Raw genomic sequence first — 22,719 nt, forward strand, 5'->3', positions numbered from 1 at the left:
CTTCACTTCTGTTTAAACTCCTCCTCCGGGCGCTGCCGGCGATGCTCGGTGCTGCCGGCGGGATGTACGCTGGGAGGAAGAGAAAGAAGCCGGTGCCCAGGAGGTGGGTGCGGAGGGGGACCCTGCCCGCAGGGCTGAGGGGTGGGCGGGAGCTCGCTGTGGGGCGAGCCCGGGGAAGCGGGCAGGGCTGCTCTGCGTCCTGCTTAGCGTTAATTGCTGCTGGTGCTGGCTGGGGTCTGAGCTGCTGGGCAAAGTAAAACTCCAGCCAGCCCGCGCTGTTTATGGAGGCAGCTGGGGATGCTGGGCTGTGCTTAGCTGCAGGTGCAGGCTGACTCTGCGGCGGTCCCTATCGACCGAAGTTCCCCAGCCCTCAGAAATTCAGACGTGGGGCTTCGTCACAGTCTGACGCTGTTTCCCAACTTTAGTGCCCCATTCCTCCCAACTTGCTGCAGTCGCACTGGCCTGAGATCGGCAGGCACACGGGAGGCTCAGATGCCTGCTTCTGGGGTCTGCGGGGAGGAGGGATGAGCTGAGCTCTGGCCTGGGATGTAGAAGGGAGTGTTTCTTCACAATCCACCTGGATGTGGTGCTGGGCACCTTCAGTACCTGCCAGCCTGCAGAAGTGCCACACTTCGGCTGGGTTCCTCATCCAAAGGGCAGCTGGAGAGGCAGCACGGCAGCCTTTGCCCTGCTCACAGCCGAGTGTTCCACGTGTCCTTGCTCCCCCTGGCCAATGCAGGGGTGTAGCTTTTTTTCTCAGCAGCTTCATCGTGGACTCTGATACTGTTTCTGTACCAGGAGACTGAAAGCAAGTCCTGCTTGTGGGATGCAGACACTTCCAAGACACATTTTCTCACTGCCTGTGCAGGCATGGAGCTGCCAGTGCTCAGTGTGTTGCCCCTGTGACCCCACACAATGCCTGGGAAGTGTGCATGGAGCCTGTCCTAGGGACAGGGAATCTCAGCAGGTTTGGCAGGACACAGGGACCTGTCCAGCCCAAGCCCCACTGTTTCTGCCTTCTATTTCTGCCTTCAAGGGATGCATGGTTTCCCCACGGTGCTCACCTGTGCAGATTCTCTGGTGGCTAATAACATGGTTGTGCCCATGTCTGTGCCTTTCACAGGCTAAGTGCGTGTGATGGGGGCTGTCAGTTTTCCTGCTGGCTTGCACTTTGAAGCTTCATAACTGCATAGAGAGTGAAGAGCACCCAGAAGACGTTTCTCTCTGGCATCCATGAGGATGGTTTGGAGATCCAGTGCTGCATGGCATGGTGTTGGCCTACATGAATAGGCCAGTGTAATTCTGCAGCCCTCCTGCCCTTTCCCTGCAGTGCTTTGGTGCTGGCCATACACATGTGCAAGTGCCATCGGTGCTCCTGGGCTGTCCAGGAGACCCTGCTATGTCTCTATGTATTTCCCCTTCCATAAAGGGCAGCACTGCCTGCTTGGCTCCCTTTTCCTTTCTATGGAGTGTGCCTGTGTAGCGAGTATGCAGATATTCTATATATAGTTATATATATATATGACTTTCCTCAGATATCTTTAAAGAAAAAGATATTTTTAAAGAAAAGATCATTTTTAAAGAAAAAGATATCTGAGGAAAGTCAGAATTATTTAGTTCACCTCGTATTCTGTAGGGTGTTTGTTGTTGTTTTTTTCCTTGATACTCTAATTGAAAACTATTTCATTTTTTCTTCCCTGATGTCTGCAGTTTCAGAAGGGCTTGTTAAGCCAGTGGCTAACGGAGTACATCAAAGCATCAGTGCCAGTGTTCTGCTTGGCTTGTTTAAATAAGTTTGGTGACACCTAATCTCTCTAGAAGCAAGGTCTGTCCATCCTGATTCTCATTTTACAAAACAGCCCGATTGAGGTTTTCTGGAGAAATTTTCCATCCATGTTTAGACCCATCAGTAGCTCTCTGTAATGAAAATTCAATGGGCACCTCATTGCGTTTCATTTAGTACTCATTTCCCCTCTTGTCACACTTGTGAGCAGTCCTGCCAGATGGGATTTGAGAGCAGTATTAGAGGGAAGAGCTTAAATTGCTTCTAAGTACTGGTAGATCCTGTTATCTGAAGCTGCTTTGCGGAGGTAGAGTTTGTGGTTACACAAATTACATCAAAACAATACAGATTGCATGTTAGGAGATGCAGTTCAACCAAATACAGAGTGGGGTGTGGGTCCCTCATGAAATCTAAACTGTTTTTCTTCAAGCTAAAAAATTGGAAACCAAAGGAGACAAGGTGACATCCCAGATTCATGTAAGTCATTAGCTAACCTCTAACCACTCTTGCTAGGACTGCAGTGGTGGTGAGCTTGTAATAACTGCAGCTGATGGGATTGGCTCTCCAAGCCAGCCTGTGACAGACAAGTGCTGCTCTCACAGAACCTGCAAGTTCAGAGTTTGTCCCAGAACATAAGTCTGGCATCAGATGTTTAGTTTGGAAGTGCCCATATGAAAGGATTAGAGATCATAAGCTTGGAAAGGCTGTTTTCTAAGTGCTGTGCCCTAAACCACCTTATGTGGTATCTCTTCATCCGAGTACTACTTTTGATTTTCACGTGTGCTTTCCCTTTGTAGCATCAGTTAACAAGTAAAGGAATGTATTCAGGCTCAGCACTCAGAATCTTCTTTATGAGTTAGGAAAAGAAGTCTGGTTGTGGAGCTTCCTTCTGCTTAAGATGATAGATGTGATTGCAGGAGGACAACTTAGAGGAAACTAAGAAAAATTCAAATACATCTTTTTGGACCTTCTTACTTTTCATTCTTACTATCTATTAGTCTGCTTACTGCCAGTGTCTGGCCAAGTGCTGATCAGTCCCTGGGCAGGACTGCTGGTAGAATCCCCTGAGAAGCTCAGCTAGCACTTGCCATGCTGAGGAGTTTATGTGAGCATGTGGAATGTGGCCAGGGAAGGGGCTTGCTGTGTGGGATGGGTACAGAATTAGGAGTTAGAGGAAGGAGCAAGGGTAGGCAGAGAGGCAGAGTGGAGTATGGGTGGAAGAGTCTAACCGGTCCAAAAGATGCTCTCATGAGACCCCCAGGAGATGTTCTGATGGCTTGTAGGTCTCCACTTAGTGTCCCTTTCCCTGCCAAGGCTTGGTAATGGGAGCAAGGCTGTAGTATTCTGCTGACACGTTAAGGTTCTCCATGTTCCCACTGGAGGACATCAACCAGGGGCTGCACAAGGTGTCCAGCTGGCATGGCCACGTTGTCCCCAGCCTCATGGCTTTGTTGGGGCTTGCTTTTACTGTCTCATGGCCTTACCTTGGTCTGCCAGTGTTTTACTGTTATGGCTGCAAGTAACATCAGCTCTGGGGTTGGGAAGAGCCTGTTGGACACACTTAATCAAACTCTGCTTTGCCTTTTCCAGCCCCAAACCACCACCTCCTGGGAAGCTGAAGTCCAACCCCTCCAAGAGGCATCGAGATCGACTCAATGAGGAACTGAACAAGCTGACTGTCTTGCTGCCCTTCCCTGAAGATGTGTGCACCAGGTTTGATAAAGTCTCCATCCTGCGACTGGTGGTAGGATACCTGAAGGTGAAGAATTATCTTATGGGTAAGTGTCTTGTGTCAGGCTTGAGAGGAGTGAGAAAGCACCTGGGCTCAATCCCTGCTGCACTGTTCACATCCCATCCTGAAGTGATGATTGCTTTGGGGTGGAGAGTTGTATCTCCTGAAGACAGGATGATGATTGTGACATCAAACCCTTGAATGTTAATCTTAGAATCACAGAATGGCTTGAGTTGGAAGGGACCTCAAGGATCATCGAGTTCCAACCCCCTGCCACAGGCAGGGCCACCAACCTCCAGATCTGGTACTAGACCAGGCTGCCCAGGGCCCTATTCAACCTGGCCTTGAACACCTCCACGGGCGGAGCATCCACAGCCTCTCTGGGCAGATGTTCCAGCACCTCACCACTCTCTTTGTAAAGAGCTTCCCCTTGACATTCAATCTAAACCTTCCCTCCTTGAGCTTAAAAGCATTCCCCTTGTCTTGTCACTGTCTACCCTTGTAAAAAGTTGATTCCCCTCCTGTTTATAATCCTCTTTTAAATACTGCATCGATGTTGCACCTTTAGCTGTGGACCAAAAAAAAATCTGGAAAACTGAGGAGAAAAGTGCCATGTCTCCTAAAATTTGTAGGCAATGCTTGCTGGGAGATATGATCATGGGACATCAATCCCTCAAATCTTCCAGAGAAGACACTTTTTGTTCCTTCTGGAAAGAATCCCCTTCATTTTTGACTACTGCACATCCAGATCTAAACCTTTTCAATGAGTTACAGGTCCCTGAAAAGAAACAACCTTGGGAAAGTGAGGACAACTTGGCCACCAGGAATGTCCAGGAAGGACATTACAGGAGCCCACACAGGACATGGATGGGGGAAAGGGGATATCCATGTGAAAATTTTAAAAAATTCCTTTACATCATGGGGATCTGTGAGCTGCTGCATCTCTTCTGGTCAGGCACAGGTAGGAAATGCAATGCAGGGCTGTTCTGTTTGTCACCCTGATGCCCTGTGGATGGAAGGTTAAGCAAAGTTGATCCTAAGGCACGTGTTCACTTTGGCATCCTGTTAGCTCATTTCTTCCCTGTTCTTCCTGGGGTTCATGTGTACATTGGTGGCTTACTGCTGTTTGCCTCCCTGGCACAGCTAGGTTCGGCTGTGGTGGATCCTCTAGGTCTGAAATGAGCATTTCTGTGAAATGGGGCATGATGCCTCATAATGAGGGACCCCCATCTGATTTTGCAGAGTGGAATGTTGAGCTGATATGCCTGGAAGACCAGTCTCCTTTGCCCCTCTGAAGCCCTGTGTAGCTCCCTTCCTCCTGCTCACAGCTCCCCTACAGCAGCTATTGCCTTCTGGATTTTCAGCAGTAGTTGACGTATCTAAGATAGTTACTGCTGATGAAAAGCCTGAGGGCTCCCAGTTTTTTCCTGCAGACTTTGCCTTTGCTGTGAATGAACTCAGCTTTGGGAAACAAAGGCTGCCTTGTACTTGTCATGCACTGCTTCCTTTCTTCTGGTATCAAGGGGTGCTCAGTGTTTCCTTACTGCTTTCCCATAGGTGAACTGCTTTTAGGAGGCTGAACTTATTAGGAGGCACCTTGCCACACAAAGAGAGCATGTTGCGCTGGCTGCATGTGCACAGAGGAGTACTTGCTGTGTGTGTAGTATTGTATGTGCTTTGGGTACTCTTGGGCTCCTCAAACGCCATTCTGGACAGAGAGCAAGCCTTCCTAAATGTCTTCCTCTGTCTTCTTTTTGGGGAACAAATCTGGAAAGTAGGATTCAACCCCCCTGGGTGGTTAGGTCCTTGCTGACATGCAGCCTAATGCTGTGAGGGCAAGGTAGGTCTGGAATGCTACTGCTGTCCAAGGTGATGGTGGTGGCATAACATCAACCTGCCTTGCTTGGTTGATGTTCAAAGGAGTACAGCTGTCCCTCTGTGCCAGTGCCATGGGGCTCTGCAGCAGGTAGGAGGTGAAACAGCCATACAGAGCCTGGCTGGCAGGCTTGTCTCCACATGTTCATGAGTCACCTCCCTGCTGGTGCGACATGAACTTCAGACTGCAACACAGATAAAGCCTGAAAGGCTGCTGGGGATTGCTTTCATAACTTGTTTACCAGGGCAGGTAAATACTGCAGAGCAGTGCTCATCCTGCAGCTGGGGAGACGAGCTTGGTATGGAGAGGGGACAGGGACAGTCACATGGTTCTTCACCAGTGCCTTGTGCTCTGTGGGACAGGTGATGGTCCCCAGCTGTGCTGTTTCAGGGAAGATGAAGGCAGAGTACACTGAGGACAGAAAGCCACCAGCATTCTTCTACACTTCAAAACTCTTCCTAAGTCATCTTTCCTCTAGGACAAATAAACTCAACTCTCCTGGCTTTTGCCCCATGTAACCTGTCCCTTGGGGCTCTTCCTGGGCCCTTCCAGATAGGGATGCACATCACCATGAGCGGACCCCATGCTGAGCACCACACTTCAACTGGGTCTCTGCCTTTGAGCAGGAGTGCATCCCACTGTGTGCTCTCAGCATTTTCCCAGAGTGAGAGCTGCTTTAGGAAAGCAATCATCATTGTATATATTCACATTCAGCTTGAAACTCATCCTTGTAGTGGAGAGCCCTTCTGCCAGCCCAATTACTTCCATTTGGGCACTGTGCCCTTGATTTATTTCCCCTCCTTTGCTTTGCCCATGTCTGCTTTGAAACTAATCTTGTTTGACTTCAGATCATTCCACTGATTCACTGAAATCAACGTCAGTTCTGGCCCTATCTGCTGAAGCCATGTGTCATCAAGGAGTCATGGCAGCCTGCATATAGTTTATCATATCAGGCGCTGTGGAAGAAGACAAAAAAATCATTCCTATTGTTCTCTCTGGTTCAGTTTTGCTGCTGGATGTGTTCCATTTCATGCAGCCTTCCCTCCTGCAGGAGCAGCAGGAGGGCGTGGCATTGCCTGGCAAGCATCTCCATCCCTTGCTGTCCCCTTCAGCACCCAGCCAGGCATTCTAATTTGTGTCATATTGATGGAGTTCCTTTTTCCAAATGTTTTTAGTGAGTCCAGGCACATGCCCCTTCTCCTAGGCGAAAGGTTTATGTAGTCTGTGTGGAGCCAAAGTACGTGTTACAACTGGTTTGGCAGGGAGGCGGGTCCTGGAAATCCTGGCTGTGTGCCCACTCAGGCTGTGTCATAGGTTAGAAGTAAAAATCCCACTGCTAGAGGTGGTTCTTGCAAGAAATGCAGTATGTACCAGAAAATCCATCTGAGACTGAGATCTCTGCACAGACCTGAAGCCAAAACAGCAGATATTCAGCGCTTTGGAACAGGAGTTTGCATGTGAAAGCAGGTATGAACAGATATAAGGAATGGACTGATGCTCACTATCTAATCTCTCTCTGCTTCTTTCTGCTTTGTCATATTTCATACGCAGCGTCTTCACAGAATCATAAAGCTGTTTGAGTTGGAAGGGACCTTTTTTATAGGTCACCTAGTCCAAGATAGATCAAGTTGCTCAGTTTGGTCCACCCAATCTTGAGGTCATTCAAGGTCAGTGGCAGTTCCTTCTCCACTCACTCATGACTGCAATAAACAGACATCCACGGAAAGTATAGTCTTGGGCTGCCTGAGATCCCAGGTCTTATGCATTTCAGAGCTTCTGGGTCTGGCTTTTTGGTGCTGTGGTGTATTTCTTCACCTTCTTATTTTCAATTCAAATGTTTAGAGAGAAACTGGTGAGAGATGGATGGAACAATCCCCTTGTCCTACCTGCATGCATTAATTGGCCATATTTCTTCTTCATATTTCGTCCCAATACAGCTTTTTTTGGTTTGGACACTTTCTCAGGAAGACCCTGCAGAGGTGACAGCCCTTCATCTGATTTCTTCTTGGTGTTGATGGAGGATCCATGTACCTTGCTCCCCAGATGGAGGGGGGCAAGCTGACCTGAAGAGTATGCCACACCTGCTTGAATTACTAGGGAAGCCTTCCTGGAGGCTGGCTTCTGCTGAGCTGGTCAGGCTTTGTGTGACTGTTCAAAAACATGCTTTGGCCGTGACAGTTTTGCATGTCCAACACCAGGATGCAAGTGGCATTCAGCACCTGTGCCTTGTAAGGTCACATCCCTGGCCCCTGTCCTACTGCAGCTCATAGGCTAAGCTTGTCTGACTCTTCATCAGAGCAGCTTGTTCTATTCTTAAACCAGTGAGACCTGCTGCCTAGACATTTGAAGCAGGAAAACCAGCGCATGTGCCAGCACACTCATGAAAATGCACGTGGCAGTTGTGACACTGCCCCAAATCACCATAAATCATCTGCCCTGCAAAGTGCCATAAACAAGCAGAGAGGAGTGTTTCAGAAATGTTTGTAAGACCTCTTCTAAGCCTGACAGAAATGGTACTGACATATATAGATGGGCTGAAAGCTTGGCAAGGACAGTTAATGTTTTCTGACAAGCTCTGCAGCTTCTGTCTAGTAAATGATTGATCTGTGCCCTTTTGGGGGTCGACTACAGTTCATGGAAGAAGTGACCATTTCCTGATGTTCCCACCAGGTTATATCTTGATCCAAGCATGGCTGTCATTTTGAGGGAACAAGCCTAGATGCCCTTATGTGTGTTGGATTTAGAGCTGGGTTTGTTGTACAGATTTTTGTGCCTACTGTAAGTGTTTGCATCATGACTTGTGTAAGATTGCATTATCTGCTGGGCAAAGCAAACCAGGTGCATGCTTTGCATGATAGGTACATGCAAGCTCAGTGACCTAGAGGTGAGTTTCATTGTGTGTCAGAGCTCTGCATACCCAGCCAGCATGCTTAGCATGGGATGGGGTACCCCCTCCTGCTGATGTTTGCCCATTCATATCAACAAACTCAAAGCAGAAAAGGAATAAATGACTGAACTTTCTGGGAAATGATTTTCCAAACCTCTGGCATCACTGTGGCTTTTCTATTCTTAGCTGGTACGAAGCTTGCATGTCCCTCCTGAGATATCCCTGCATTATTCCTGCATAACATTGCTTTTGGCTCATCCTTGTCTTTCTTGGGACATGAGGAAGAGATGATCAGCGTGCAAAGCAAGAGGAGTGCTGCTGATGCACTCACCAAGGTGAGTGCATCAGCAGCAGATGGGTAGATGCTTCTGAGTCCTCTGCTGAACTGGAGAAGGGTCACTGTTATCATGATTTCTGCTTAGGATCCTGGTCAGCACGATTGCAGCTGAAAGCTCACAAGGATTTCATTTTTGAAAGTTGAAAGAAACGGTGGGTTTTTTTGTTGTTGTAGTTTTGTTTTGATTTTTTACTTGAACTTTGTTCTGATCTATGGAGCTGTTTGGAAATCAGATGTTATTGCAGGGTAATAACTCTCTGGACTGACTTTGCTTTGAATCTGCTTTGCTTTTTTGACCCCTGTAGGTGCATAAGAGCTGTGGCAAGCTCTGCCTACAGCCTTGCCCAGGCTAGCCTAGCCCAGCTCCCAGCTTGGATTCAAAGGGCTTGGATTGATCTCCTCATTCTCCAAGGAATAGTGTGGTGCAGCACCATCTCAGTCTCAGCATACAAGAGGTGTATGTGTTGAGTTCTGGTGGTTGCCATTTGGTGCATGCCAAGTGCCAGCATGGCAGTAAACAGCTTGGTCCATGCATTTGGGGCAAGCAGGAAACTGTAACAGTGGAACAGTTCTGTGTTCACTCTTCTCCTGAACACCATGAGACTCCCATTGTTAGAGCCTGCTATAAGTAGCAGGAAAGCTTGATAGATTGTGCTTTACCGTCATAGTCTGTGACATGTTTTTAAGCACAGGTGTGTTTTAGCAGTAGGAGCAACTCTGGGAGACAACTTGATGACAGCCCACATTTCAGCTAGGAGGATGGCTTTGTTCTGAACAGCTCTGTGATGTCAACTCTGCTCTACATCTGGGAACTCTTCTCAGGTGCTGTGAGAACAAGGTGAACCACTGTCCAATTTTTAATTTACTTCTCCCTACAGTTGGCCCATTCTGGCTTCTTAGCAGCCTCTTAAACCGTCAAAAGAGAAAGTCAATTAAAGTCAATTTTGTTACTTCTGTAAAAGATGAACCTCACTGCATTTCTGTCCACAAACAGCAATTTGCAGGGGTTGCTACTTGGACTTGGATCCAACAGTCTCCTGGATAAATATGGAGGGTCTTCGCCGACCCTTATCTTTGTGAGAGTTTGCCGAAGGAGGAAAGCTTGGCTCTGTGTTTGCAGTACTGCTGGATGCTCTGGACTCCTGATGTGGTGGGACCTCCACTTGCTGCAAACAGCGAGACCTCAAATCTTGGATGGATTTGTCTAGTGCTGAATGGCTTGGAAAGCCTCCAGCTAGCTGGAGCTCTGTGCTGGGGTTTGTTTTCAAGAGTTCACTTAACAAAAGAAGCAGATGCTGAGGATTGTGGAGAAACATCTTGGAGTAATTGCTGATGTGGCAAAGTTCTGGCTGTGCTAAAGACAAGAGCAGCAAAAACAAAACAAAAACAAAAACAAAACCCAGAGCTTAAAATGTTCTGCCAGGTTGAGAGGACGTGTGCTGCTCTACCACTGTCTCAGGTTAAGGTCATGCAGGTGGCAGCATCTGCAGTAGAGAGCCCTTTCCAAGTATAAGACCATGCTCTGGAGCTCATAAAACCAATGGCCAATAGTAGGGTACCTCCCTGTGACCCATTGGCCCACACACAGCCTGCTGTCAGCCTGGGGCAGGTTAGCTGCCCTTTGCAGACAAGCAATTGAGCAAAAATGCATCCACTGGAACAGGCTGCCTGGGGGGGGCTGTGGATTCTCCTTCTCTGGTGATATTCAAGACCCATAACTGCAGCAGCCTGCTGTAGGGGGCTTGCTTTGCAGGGGAGCTGAACTTGATGATCTCTGGAGATCCCTTCCAGACTCTACAGTTCTGCGATTCTGTGATCCCTTGAGGATGAGCTGGGCAGTATGGTTCTGTCATCAGAGGGAGCTGATGCCCCACTGGAACACCATTAATCTGACAGAGAGTTTCAGGATGAGTTCTCCTATGTCCACGTTTCCCACCAGCAGTATGGGACATCACTGTCCCTGCACTGTGCAGTTAGGAGGGATAAATGCAAGGCCCCTGTCTGTGCTGGGGACTTACTCTGCTAGAGCAGAGGGTTGGCCTAGGAGATCTCAGGAGGTCTTTTCCAACCTCTGCTGTTGTCTGACTCTGTAACACTCTGCTGTGGGGCACCACTGCAGCCAGCATTAAAACAGCTTTTCTATTCACCTCCTTGTTGCTTGTTATTCCCATAACTCAGAGTTGCAGTCATCTAGTCTTGAAGTAACTAATTCAATGAAAGAAGTCAAGTTTGTGGGCAAAGTCCTGCAGAATCGTACAGGAGCACTTGCAGCAGCAGGTTGGAGGGGTTGGTGTGGGCTCCCTCAGGGATTTGTGCACTGTTTGGGAGAGTACTGGGTGACTTCTTGCAACAGTTTCTGATTTGTGGGTTTGGCATTTACCTGCAGAAGGATGTTTTACTTGGATGATGTGTACCTGCTCTGCTTGGCACTGTGCAATGGTTGAACAATGGAGGAGAAAGTTGGTGCTAATTTGTTGGGTTTGGGATTGGGTCCAAGAGGAAAACAGTTGCAAGCAGCATGGTGTTATTGGAAGAGCTGGGAGCTCCTGGTTTTTTGGTACCAAACATCTCCAGAATCTGTTCAAAGGGGAATTCTTGCTGTAGGTAAAGTCTCTCAACTCTGACTGGTGTAACTCAACCTATGGGAGCAGGACTGACCCCAGGATCTTTTACTGATAATATTTTTTTCTCATTGACAAAGCTATGCCAGTTGCAAGGGACGTGTTAGCTTCTGTGATCATACTGCTGTAATTTGTTTCAATAACACCATGAGCAGAAGGTGAAGAGTTTTGATTGCTTTGCTCCTTCTCATTCTTGAGACCTTTCTCCACACTGCAAAGCTTAGAAACTTCCTGTTGAAGGCAAGGATCACCAACCCAGCAGAATGGTACTGGGGATGTACGTGCAGTTCACAGGAACCAGGATCTGCTGTATCTGGCTCTATTTCCTCCCGTCTTCTTTAACATTGCACACCAAAAGCCTCTTTCCTAGCTCAGTGAAGTCATGAATGGTCCTAAATTACTTCAGCAAGTGCCTGGGATTTGTGTAGTAACTACAGATCACTTGTGTGTCATGCTATCTCCTGTCTTGAATTAATTGATGGTTTTCCTGGAAATCCTTGCTATGTGATTCACCAGGGTGCTGAGATTTTCTGGCATTAGCCTTAAAAACTAACAAAAGCTTATTTTATGCTCATTTTTAGTGGACATGGAAGCAGGGTATCTAGTAAAGAAAAGGAAGAAAGGGCAAAAAGAATCAGCGGTGACTTCTGTGCTCCCATGCTGGGCTTGGGGGATATGCAAGGGAATGAAGTATAGCAAAGAGCTAAAACCACTTCTTTTAAATGGTTTTCAGGCAGGTTTGGGGTTTCTTTGAATGGGATGAACCTTTTGATCTCAACTGCTTCTTGTGGGAGTCTCAATGTTATGCTATAATGTGTGTCTTAAACTGGGGGTGACTTACCCAGCGCACAGCACTGCCTGTCAGCTTTATCACCCAGCCATGCCTCGCAGCCTGCAGGAGGGCAGCGGGCTTGAAGCCATCAGCTCGTGTCATCAGTGAGCAGAGTCAGCCAGCACATGCAGTGGGAGCACTGCCTTTTGTGGAGCAATAAAGCTGCCAGTTGTCTCTGATGGGAGTGGATTTATGTGCTGGTGAAATCCCCCAGGAGGTAACGTGTCTTGAGATGTTTCACAAGTGCTCCCTCTCTCTCATGGGGTTACGCTTGGTGCAAATGGGGTGGTTTTTCTGCTCTTTGATTAAAAGGATTTGTTTCCCTTCCAAATTAAAATGATTGAAAATAGCCTCTGTATCCCTTGATTGCTGTGTAGGCCTGGAGTCTTCTGTGTGGCTGTTCTCAGGCATCTCTTGTGGGATCACTTTTAGCCCCTGTGGTTTTTGGCAGTTTGAGCTTGAATGAGTTTGGAAATCTTCCTGGAGGGGCAAAAGCTGTAGGGATGCTTTGTTCTAGACTAGTCACTACAGGTACTTGGGGAAAGTTATGGAGAACTTGGGGAAACAAAGTAGTCAGTTATGACATGTTAAGAGGGTCATCACCTGGAAGTGGGCAGACTCTTCCCCTACAGAAGCTCTCCAGACTCTCAGCACCACTGAGGAATGGTTGTGGTTCCTGAGGACAGCCTCAGCCCAGCAGCAAAGTCCTCTGCAGTCCCAAGACCTAACCAAAAGTATCAGATTGATGGAAATAGACAGCTCAATAGCAGCTCCTGGGGCCTGCCACTGGCTCTCTGTACCCCTAAGCCTTCTACCCGAGCCAGGCCATCCTAACATGCCCCATAGGAGGCAGAATCTGCAGTTTTCCAGCATGGCTGTGCAGAAATGAGCCATTCTGCCACTGAGAATAGAGGGGGAAGTGAGCATCTCCCAAGGAGAAATCAAAAACCCCTTGAGTAGATGGATATTGTGCTGCTAGTGGGGAGGGGAGGGTGAAATCATTTTGCTGGAAACAATAAAATGAGCAAGCAGGTGTTTTGTGTTGGATGCTGCTCCCTCTGGCTTACTGCAGCTCTCCATGCTGAATGCAGCTGGGAAAAAGCTGGAGACCATGTGCATCCTCTCCACCCTTTAGGAGCTTTGTTTTGGAAGAACTTGGTTTCTTTTTGAATTCTCCTGCCAGTCTGCCCCAGTTCAATGCTTCAGAGAGGAGTCAGTGCTTCAAAAGAATTTAAAAAAAAAAAATAATAATAATAATAAAAAGTTTTGCTTTGAAGCTATTCCACTCCATCATGTGCAAATTGAAGCCATACTAATGGTACAAATGGGCTTTGGATGTTTTTCCTTGTGGATCACTTGGCAATCATGAGAGAAGCTCTCCGCTTGGTTTGCTTTTGTCCTGATTTGTAAGGACGTTGACTTTTTGACAGCTTTTGCAAAATGGGATTGTGATCCCCCACAGCCTGGTAGGGCTTCTGTCTCATAGCTGCCTTGCACCTCTTTTTTGAAACACCTTTAGATGTTGAACCTTTTCTTTCTAAACCCTTCCCAGAGGTCTTGCATCCCTTGTCCAGGCTGATCAACTTCTTGCTTGTTTGAGAAGTGTCTGCACAGGATGGCTTTCCCCTGTAGGAAAAAATGTGAGCTTACGCATGGGGAAAAGCTGATTTGGAGAATGGGCTGACCTGACTCACCCAGGGGCTGCTGGGGATGGGGAGGTCATGCCATATTCGAGAGACTGAGTGCACAGTATGGGGGTGACAGGAGACATGACTGCTGTTTGTGCATCACCCAGCATTACCCAAGGCCTGAGGGGGTCTGAAGTGGTCCTGAGGTAATCTTTTGCCATAGGATGGATTAAGTGTGTAGTCAGACTTAGGGTGGTTTGGGGTTTTTCCTCATTTCCTACTTTTCCTCCAGGTTGGAAACAACTTTTCCAGCTGTGACTGCATGCTGTTGCCTGAAACCCAGAGCTTGCACCCACAAACAGTGTTGGGGTGGCTGTACAGAGCTGTGTCCCATAACCATGTGGCAAGCCTCAGATTAGTTAAGTTGTTAGAACACCTGCCTTCAGAGTTGTTCTTTGGTTGGAAGTAGAGTTTGGACTTATGCTGCCAAATGTTTTTTCAAGGATAAGACCCCAGGGGAGGAAAGGGCACAGTGGGGATGTCCCCAGGCCTTGCTGCTGTTTCCAGAACAACCAGTTCTCTGTGTGTCCTGTGAGACAAAAGGCCTGAGGGCAGGGCAGAGTAGGGGTCTTCCCATCAGCTGCATCTGTGGGTGTTGCCTTGAAGGCTTTGATCAAGGAAGCATGAAGCAGCATGTGAATCAGCATGGGAAGCTCACAGCCACAGGTTCATCAGTCCTGAAGGCAGAAGGGCCTTTCTCCGCTGCAGCTCTCACAGCACTGGGGCAGCTTGAAGCTAAGAATGGGGTAGCACTTGGCCCACAGTGGTGAGCTCCAGCTCTACCAGGCCCTAACCGAAAGATTTCTTGCTATGGTGATGGCATTTCCCAACCTGATACACCCTACTCCCCTGTTTGTTGTTCCTGACTCAGACCTTGACAGAAATGAGATTTCCCAGAAATGGGACTGAGCAGGGAAGACACCATCTTAGAGGAAGTGCTGAGCAAGTGAGGATGCCTTTGTAAAGGGGCTCTGCTCCAGTTCCCACCCACTCTGAACTTCTTTCTCTTTCCTCTGAGCTGCCTGCACAAGCAACACTGTGATGGAGGCAAGGAGGAAGAGGTTTGCCCCGGTTTGCCCTTCCACACTGATTTCTTGCTGCCTTACTTGCAGCTGTAGGTACGGATGTTGGCAACTGCATGCTGGATCAGCCCAGAGCCCCAGGATGGAATGGACAGACACATCTGCAGGTCAACAGGGAGCCATTTCCAGAGGGGGACCTGCTGCTCCAGGTATTGTGCCCTAGTTTGGTTGTTTGGGTTTTCCATTACTGCTGCCAGACACAGTGGCTGGTCCCTGCCCATCAGACTGCACCAGCAGCTATGGGATGTGTGGTCCCAGCTGTAGAGCAACAGGAGACTCTTTCTTGCCAGGAGGTGCTTCACTGTGATCTTTCCATCCTGAGCAGGCACTGAGTACCTCAGGATGGGCACCAGTGGCACTGCCTGGCTCATTTTCTCTCTGGTTTGCTATGGCTTAGCTTACAGTGTGGCAGGTACCCATGTGCAAGTTTGTCCATTCTGCCCAGAAGGGTGCAGAGGCATCATACAGCAGAGTAGGGAATGATCCCAATGAATTTCCAGGGTGGTGCGTTCCTTATGCTCCAGTGAATGCCAAGAGGAGACAGGAGATAGCTCTGTGATAACATGTCAACTAGGAATTGGTTTCCCTACATGAACTCTCTGTCATGAGTTCACAGCTGTCTGGAATGGAAGAAACCCAGGCTCAGTCTGAAAGTTGAGAGGAAAATGAAGGAAGATGGATCTGGGAAGCTATTGTGGACAAAATCAATGGACACTGGCCTTATGAAAAGGCCAGTGTATGTCTAGTGAAACAGCCCTTGCCAAGTATCAGAGAACAAAGAGACAGTGATACACCTGGCCAGAATGCTGCTATTTCAGACTGTGATTTGTGAATGCAAGCCAGAAGGAAATGGCTCAGAAAAGTTCCTTAGAAAGGCTGGTTGCTGAATAAACACTTAGGCATCTCAACTGAAAATATGATGCTCTTTGTGGATGCAGGGCAAATCTGCAGAAGGCATTTGATCTTTGTGGCTTTATTCCTGATACCATGACATCTTGCGCCTGTGCTTTTTGTATCTTGTGTTCTCTTCTCCCATCTTTGGTGATTGGACTAGATGATCTTAGTGGTCTTTTCCAACATGCCTCTACGATTCTTCACCTCAGATGTCTGCAAGTATGATAGTCACAGATGAATTGGAGGAATAACACAATAGCCAGAAGGGAGCTAGCAATTGCCCAAATCTCTCTATGAGGCTTCTCCCAAGTGCTCTCCAGGAGTTTGAGCCAGGCCATATAATGGCTGGCAATTTGTTGAGCTATCAGAGCATTGGCAGCTGTGGATGATTGAAGGCATCTGGATAGCATGTGGGGTGTTAATAGGATCAAAATCCTACAGCTGAGCTGCCCATTTTTTTCCTTAAAAAGTATTTTATTCACACATTATAATTTGCCAAAAGCTTTGACTCAGGGCTCCTGGGTGGGGGTTGCAGCACATGAAGGGAAGGGACCAGTCTCACTGCCTGCTCGATGTGTATAGTATCAAGCAAAATGCTTAAACCAACAGGATTTAAAGTAATCCAAGATAATTAAAATAATTTTGATTTTTCTGTCCTCTTCTTCCATTGACCATCTGTTCTCTTTTTTCTGGAGCATCCCATCCATCACAGTGCACCTAGGATGAGCTGCAGGGTGGACCACGAGTTGTCCATCCCTGCTAGCTTCTGGTGTTAGCTGGTCAACCTGTGGTCTGCTTTGTTTGTTCTCATACCAAGAAATCATGCTTCTACCACTGTAGCAACTGAAACTTGCCCTGAATTGCAAATTGGGGCAGAGGGAATTACCCAAGCACACAGTGAGCCTGCCAGCTCACTGAAGGTTGCACTCATGTCAGGATTGCAAGGCTGGGGTAAAGCACTTTTGAGCCTCAACATTCTTCATAGAGGTTTATAAATTGTGTGTGGTTCTGTGATTTGTTTTTCTAACCTCCAAGGATGTGACACAAATGACTACAAAGGCTGTTTTTAAGCAAGTTACTATTGGTTGGATACGTATTTAACTGCAGGCCATGTATATGCAATTGTAGAGTGGAAGGCAAAAAGTGAAGCTGGCAGTTGGTGTAAGCACAAAGATGTTTTATGGAGTTGACTTTTGTTTTCATTTCTTGCATGTAAAGCAAGTACACTTCGTGTACTTCTTAGCTGATGCCTCTTAATACAGTAGTTGCCCTGCCTGTATGTGAACACAGATGATGTTTTACAGAACACAGTGGTTTACCAAAATGTCTAGGCTATCTCTGGTCATTGCTCATGCTGACTGTGAGACCTCCCCACCAAATAACACCAACACTTTAAGATAGTCTAGCCAGCCAGCTGCTAAACTGAAACTAAGAAAAGTAACTCTGGGCTCAATTTATACTTTCAGGCACTCAATGGGTTTGTCATCACTGTGTCTGAAGATGGCTACATCTTCTACATCTCCCCTACCGTGCAGAACTATCTGGGCTTTCGTCAGGTGGGTGCTATTTTTTCCTGAGTGTGCACACATGGATGTAGCACAGGCCTGGGAAGGAGATGCTGGCAGCCAATGTCAGTGCTTTTCCTCTCCTAGCCCAGTTTGGTCACTTCTGATGGATGTTTTCAAACGAGTTGTGTTCTTCAGGGGTTGTGAAAGCCAACAGACGTGCTTGTGAGCTTAGTAGCCACAGATGCAAACTGAGCAATGGTAGGCATTACATCCTTTCCTCTTTGTAAGAGGGATGTGAGCTTTTCATCCTGTGGTGTCCTGCTGATGGGCACGTCTGCCTTCACTGAGAGAGTGGGAGGAGTTATCACAGTGGTGAGCATCATCAGTGCCTGATGGTTTATGTGAGGTGCCATAGAAAAACAAGGTCTCTTTCCTCATCCAACCTATTATCTCTGATTCCTCTAAAGCTCAAAGGACCAAGTCAACAGGAACACGATGAGGCTACCAAACTCAGTTTTTTGTAGACAAAGCTGTGAGGTAGACAGTGCTGATTCTTGGTTCAACAGCAGACTGATGTTTTCCTCTCTTTGTTCTCTTTGCACCCTTTCCCAGCTCATTGTAGGAGGATCCTCGTGCAGGTGGCCCAAGTCAAACCAGCTGTCTGAGGCTGTCTGAGGTCTTCTCCTCCTGTACATCTGGCTAAGTGGGAAGTTCTGCTCTGGCACAATTCTGAGGACAGGGACATGGCAGAGGATGGCCTGAGCTGCTTGTGTGCTCAGCAGGGCCATGAATGTGCAGGACCAGGCTGAGAAAGGCTGCTCCAAGACATGGCTATAGATGTAGGGGTGTGTGTTGGGAGGTAGGAGCTGTGAGGACTTGCTGGTGTTTCCTAGGAAGATGGTTTGCACCAGAATACTGATTCCCACAGGCTTAGTCAAGTGGTAGTTTCTGTTCAGGACAAGGATGGGTATTTCTAATGTGATGAAAAGAATTGAGGCAGCAACACCTCCAGGTGCACCAAACATGCGTGTGGTAACGGTAGATACCTTCCAAGGGGATTTCTCCTGGTAGCACTTTGTTTCAGGTCACTAATTTCTGTACAGTTTCTCCCAGCATATACCCATTAGCTGTACTTGCACCTGGGACAACTAATAGTGCAGCTGTCCAGGCTCACTCCGCCCTCTTGGTACCTGTGGCATGCTCTGACACGTTTTCTCACACAATAGGAAGTTGTAGGTTTTGCAATGCTGTGTTTACAAAAGTATTTTTCAGACCTCACCACTCTTCTATTGTTCTCTAAACTTAAACCTCTCTTTGCTGCCTTATCAGTTGGAAAACGTGTCATTGCTTTAGGATAGAATGGAAAGTCTGTGTGTGGGCTATGGGTCGGCGGCACATTCTACGACAGAACCTGTTTGATTTATCTAGTTTATCTGTTAAACAGATCTGTTAAACAGATCTTAACAGGTTTATCTGGTACATCTCCATGCTGTGCTCAAAACCCTTTCTTTCCATTTCTTTATCCTCAATAACTGTACTTTTACCACCCGCAAAGAAAAGCCAGGGGTCAGTACCTGTTAGGTGCTACCCGCTCTCCACATTGTGTCATTCCAGTCGGATCTCATCTACCAGAGCATCTACGAGCTGATCCATGAGGATGACAGAGCTGCTTTCCACTGCCAGCTGCTCAGCGGTGAGTGCTGGGCTGGGAAGTGTGGGCTCAGCCTTAGTCACCCCCAGAGAGGTCCAACCCCCACCTCAGGACCTGCCGTCCATCCATGGGAACCACTTGTGACCAGCAGGTGTGTGGTTTCCTCCAGCTCTGCAGTGTCCTAGCAGGTGTGTAAGGTGTGGTTTCATTTTCCACTTGTTTTTTCCAGCTGATCCTGATGGATGCAGCGCTGCAGGAAGCCCCAGTCACCAGTGCCATGAGTGCTCTGGCTGCATGGAGAGGAACTTCACCTGCCGCCTGCGCTGCTTGCTGGATAACTCCTTGGGATTTCTGGTAATGCTAGGACACTTCTAAGCACTGGCGTCATCCCTGGACACATTGCTGTGTGCCTGTGTTCACTCATGCCCTATGCAGATGTGAGCTGGGGCAGTCTGGTTTCCAGCTCCTATTTCCTCACCTTGCCTGCCTTGTTTTCTCATCCCTTGCAAGACCTTGAATTTCCAAGGACGCTTGAAACTTCTTCTTGGGCAGCAGAAGAGAGCAGCAGACATGTCCCTAGAGCCTCTTCCACTCGCTCTCTTTGCCATCGTGACTCCCCTTCAGCCTTTCTCCATCCTGGAGCTTCAGACCAAGACGCTGTTCTTCCAGTCAAAGCACAAGCTGGACTTTACTCCCATTGCCTGTGATTCCTGGTATGGCATCACCTGCCTTCATCATGGCAAAACCCATGGCCAAAAGTGCAGAACAGAAAGCCAGAGTGCCACAGGATGCCAATGCCTTGTGCTCTGTCCTCAGGGGGGAGGTCATCCTGGGCTACACAGAAGAGGAGCTGTGCAGTAGAGGTTCCGGGTACCAGTTTGTGCACGCAGCCGACATGATATACTGTGCAGAGAGCCATGTGAGAGGTGAGTGCTGAGGGGAGCAACCTAGGGAGGGACAGTGGGGCTGTGGCAAGTCTGTGGAGTGGCAGCAGTGCAGCCCTGGCCGTGCTCCCTTGTGTTCCTGAGGTCTGCAGGAGCTGTGATGAAGGTATCCTGCTTGATACCTGCACAGTAAGCTGGTAAAGTGCCATCCTGTGCTGGGACACTCTGACAAGCAGCATTGTGTACTGGCTGCAGTTTTGCTTCTGTGCATGGGCAGGACTTGCCCACACCCCTGCGGTGCCCAGCTGAGTCTCTGTGCCACCTGTTTTCTCCCTGCCCCAGTGATAAAGACAGGGAAGAGTGGGACGACAGTCTTCCGGCTGCTGACCAAGAGGGGCACCTGGGTGTGGTTGCAGTCCAATGCCTGGCTGGTGTACAAAGGGGGTGAGCCTGACTGCATCATTGCCCAGCAGCAAGTCCTGTCGTGAGTATGGCTGGGTTTCCAGCTGCATTCCCTCACCCAGGGTCTGTGAGCTCCCATCTTGCTGCTTGGAGGCTGGTCCTGCCTGGCCTGGAGAATATACTCATCGTGTTTCCCTCTCTTTTTCCTCCACTCTGAAGAAATGAAGAAGGGGAGGAACATTTGCGAAAGCGAAACCTTCAGCTGCCTTTCAGCTTTGCTACAGGGGAAGCGATCTTATATGGGAAAAACTCCGATTTCCTAGGCTCCTTTCACACTAAAGAGGAATTTCAGACAAAGACAGACTCCCATACAAAGCAGCAAGCTATAGATCCTAACTCTGTTCTGGGGGCCATGATGGAGCAGGATGCATCCATCTGTCTCTACCACACTGATGTCCCTCAGTTCACCTTGCCAGATCTCGATGCTGAGCCTGAGGGACAAATCCAAGATGGAAAATGTGGTCATGACAAGGACAGCAGCTCCCTCCTGGTGGCTATTGAAACCCTCTTTGAGAAGAGTGAGCTGGATGGAAACATATCCCAGAGCCTCAGCATGGACAGTACAGAGCTACAGCAGTGGGAGGACACTCTGCTTAGCTTGTTCATGGAGGACCTGCCACCTGAGGACTTTGGTGAGAGGCTGAACAGTGAGTTGCCCTCTTATATGGAGCAGATGCTGTTTAGGGAGCATGATGGAAAGAGCATGGAGTTTTTGCACTGCAGTGAGGAAGGCTGTTATGTGTCTCAATTCCAGCACCGGGGATTTAATCCAGAAGATCCACAGGCATTTCAAGCCCCACAGCAACCCCAGGCAGCTGGTGCACAAGGCCAGGATGTTGTGCTCTCTCTGGACTCTGTTATGTCAGAGGGCAGCTCTGCTCCAACAGAACAGCAGATCCTGATTAACCCAGCCAGTCTGGAGGAGGGGATGCTTCTGGATGCCTTGGGTTCCAGCTGCAAGCCCTGTGCAGTGGATCAGTTGGCCAACTCAGGACTGGAGTTTCAAGCAGGACTTCCCACCTCTATTTCTATAGACACCATCATTCCTGATTGCCAGAGCCAGTCTGAGTGCCCACCTCCCTTGGACTCTAGCACTCTAGTGTCTCAATGGCATGATGTCCCAGTATGGGCAAATCTGGGCAGCACTTTGGGTCAGAGCACTTCCCCAGGAGATTGCCCACTGGATGCTTGGATGGCAGCTCCAAAACTGCTGGGAACAACAGAAGCATCCTTGGAATCACAAACTGCACTGACCAGCATCTCCCAGAGTTGGGGGAGCTTCCCCAGAGAACCCCATTGCACTGGGGAGCAGGTGCTCAGCAAGGATGCATGGCCCCAACCTCAGGAACTTGTGCTAGGGGTCAACATGGGCCCTGGCACACATCAAACGGACAACATCATGCTGCATCACTGTGAGTACAGAATGAGCCAGGGTGTCTTCAGGCATGGGAACTCCTTTCTTGGGGATGCCATTAAAATACCTACAAGTGCTTTACCTTGCACAAACCACCCTGGAACACTGACAGGATTGAGTTCGAGTTGCTCAGCATCTCCCTTTGCAGAGGTGGGAGTGAGGGCATCCTCCTGTGAGCCGGGTGCTGTCTTTCCACTGTCTTCCTTGGCAGACAGGCAGCCTCTCTGTACATGCAATATCCAGTGAAGGTGTGTGGTGGGGACTGCAGGACCTGTGGGCCAGTGAGTGGCAGTGGGAGACAGAGGAGTGAGATAGTTGCAACTGTGCGTGCACAGTGACTGAGCCCTGGATGGAAAAGAGGTGCTTTAGACCACAGGGATGGCTCCTTTCCCTGGTTTTGTCCCTACCTTTACCCATGCCATCAGATGGAGGATGGTGTGTTTTTGCCAAAGCAATGAGAAAGGCATCAAGGGAGGCAGTGCCTGCCATCTGCCTCTGTACTTAGGACCAATTCTGTGGCTTTAAAATTTGTTTCTGAGACAGATCTCCATCAGCCCTGCATCTATCCACACCCCACCAGATTCAGGCAGGGATGCTGCAGGATGCCCTGTGGCCTGGGCAAGTCATCAGCACTGGGTGGGATGGGGCTGAGCTGTGGGGTGCAGGCAGCAGAGCAATGCTGGATCCTTCTGCAGCAGCCTGGAGAAGCACCTGATGTGAGCCTTACACATTGACCAGCCCCAAACCTTGCAGTGCTCTGCCACTGGGGGCTGCAGCAGACCCCTGCTGCATGTTGATTACATCTCAACTGTGTGCATTATGTATGTGCATCCGTGGATTCTTTTCGTGGCAGTGTCTCATTTTCCACTTTGTGATTTCTTTGTATGTCGTTCGCCAGTGTCAGGGCAGAAGAAGATGGACTGCAACTCACTCGCTGCACTTTGTTGTGTATTAAAAGGTGGTTTGTATTAAAAAGTGGCGTGATAGTTTGTTTGATGGGGCTCTAGGCAACCTGGTCTAGTATTAAGTGGGGAGGTTTGGTGGCCCTGCCTGTGGTAGGGGGGTTGG

At 48.6% G+C, this 22,719-nt stretch overlaps 1 protein-coding gene across 1 annotated transcript; it reads left to right on the forward strand.

Moving 5' to 3' along the window:
- LOC100545583 (aryl hydrocarbon receptor-like) lies at window positions 1–22,626 on the forward strand. Its single transcript, XM_010713188.4, is given in 11 exon segments — window positions 1–103; window positions 3,374–3,561; window positions 14,869–14,987; window positions 17,199–17,288; window positions 18,855–18,933; window positions 19,121–19,245; window positions 19,402–19,604; window positions 19,708–19,817; window positions 20,118–20,259; window positions 20,397–21,892; window positions 21,895–22,626. Coding segments are annotated over 11 exon segments (2,709 nt in total). The 5' UTR covers window positions 1–41; the 3' UTR covers window positions 21,990–22,626.
- Window positions 22,627–22,719: the final 93 nt, after the last annotated feature.

The sequence above is a fragment of the Meleagris gallopavo genome, chromosome 7 (assembly GCF_905368555.1).
Source record: "Meleagris gallopavo chromosome 7, MGAL_WU_HG_1.1, whole genome shotgun sequence".
NCBI lineage: Eukaryota > Metazoa > Chordata > Aves > Galliformes > Phasianidae > Meleagris > Meleagris gallopavo.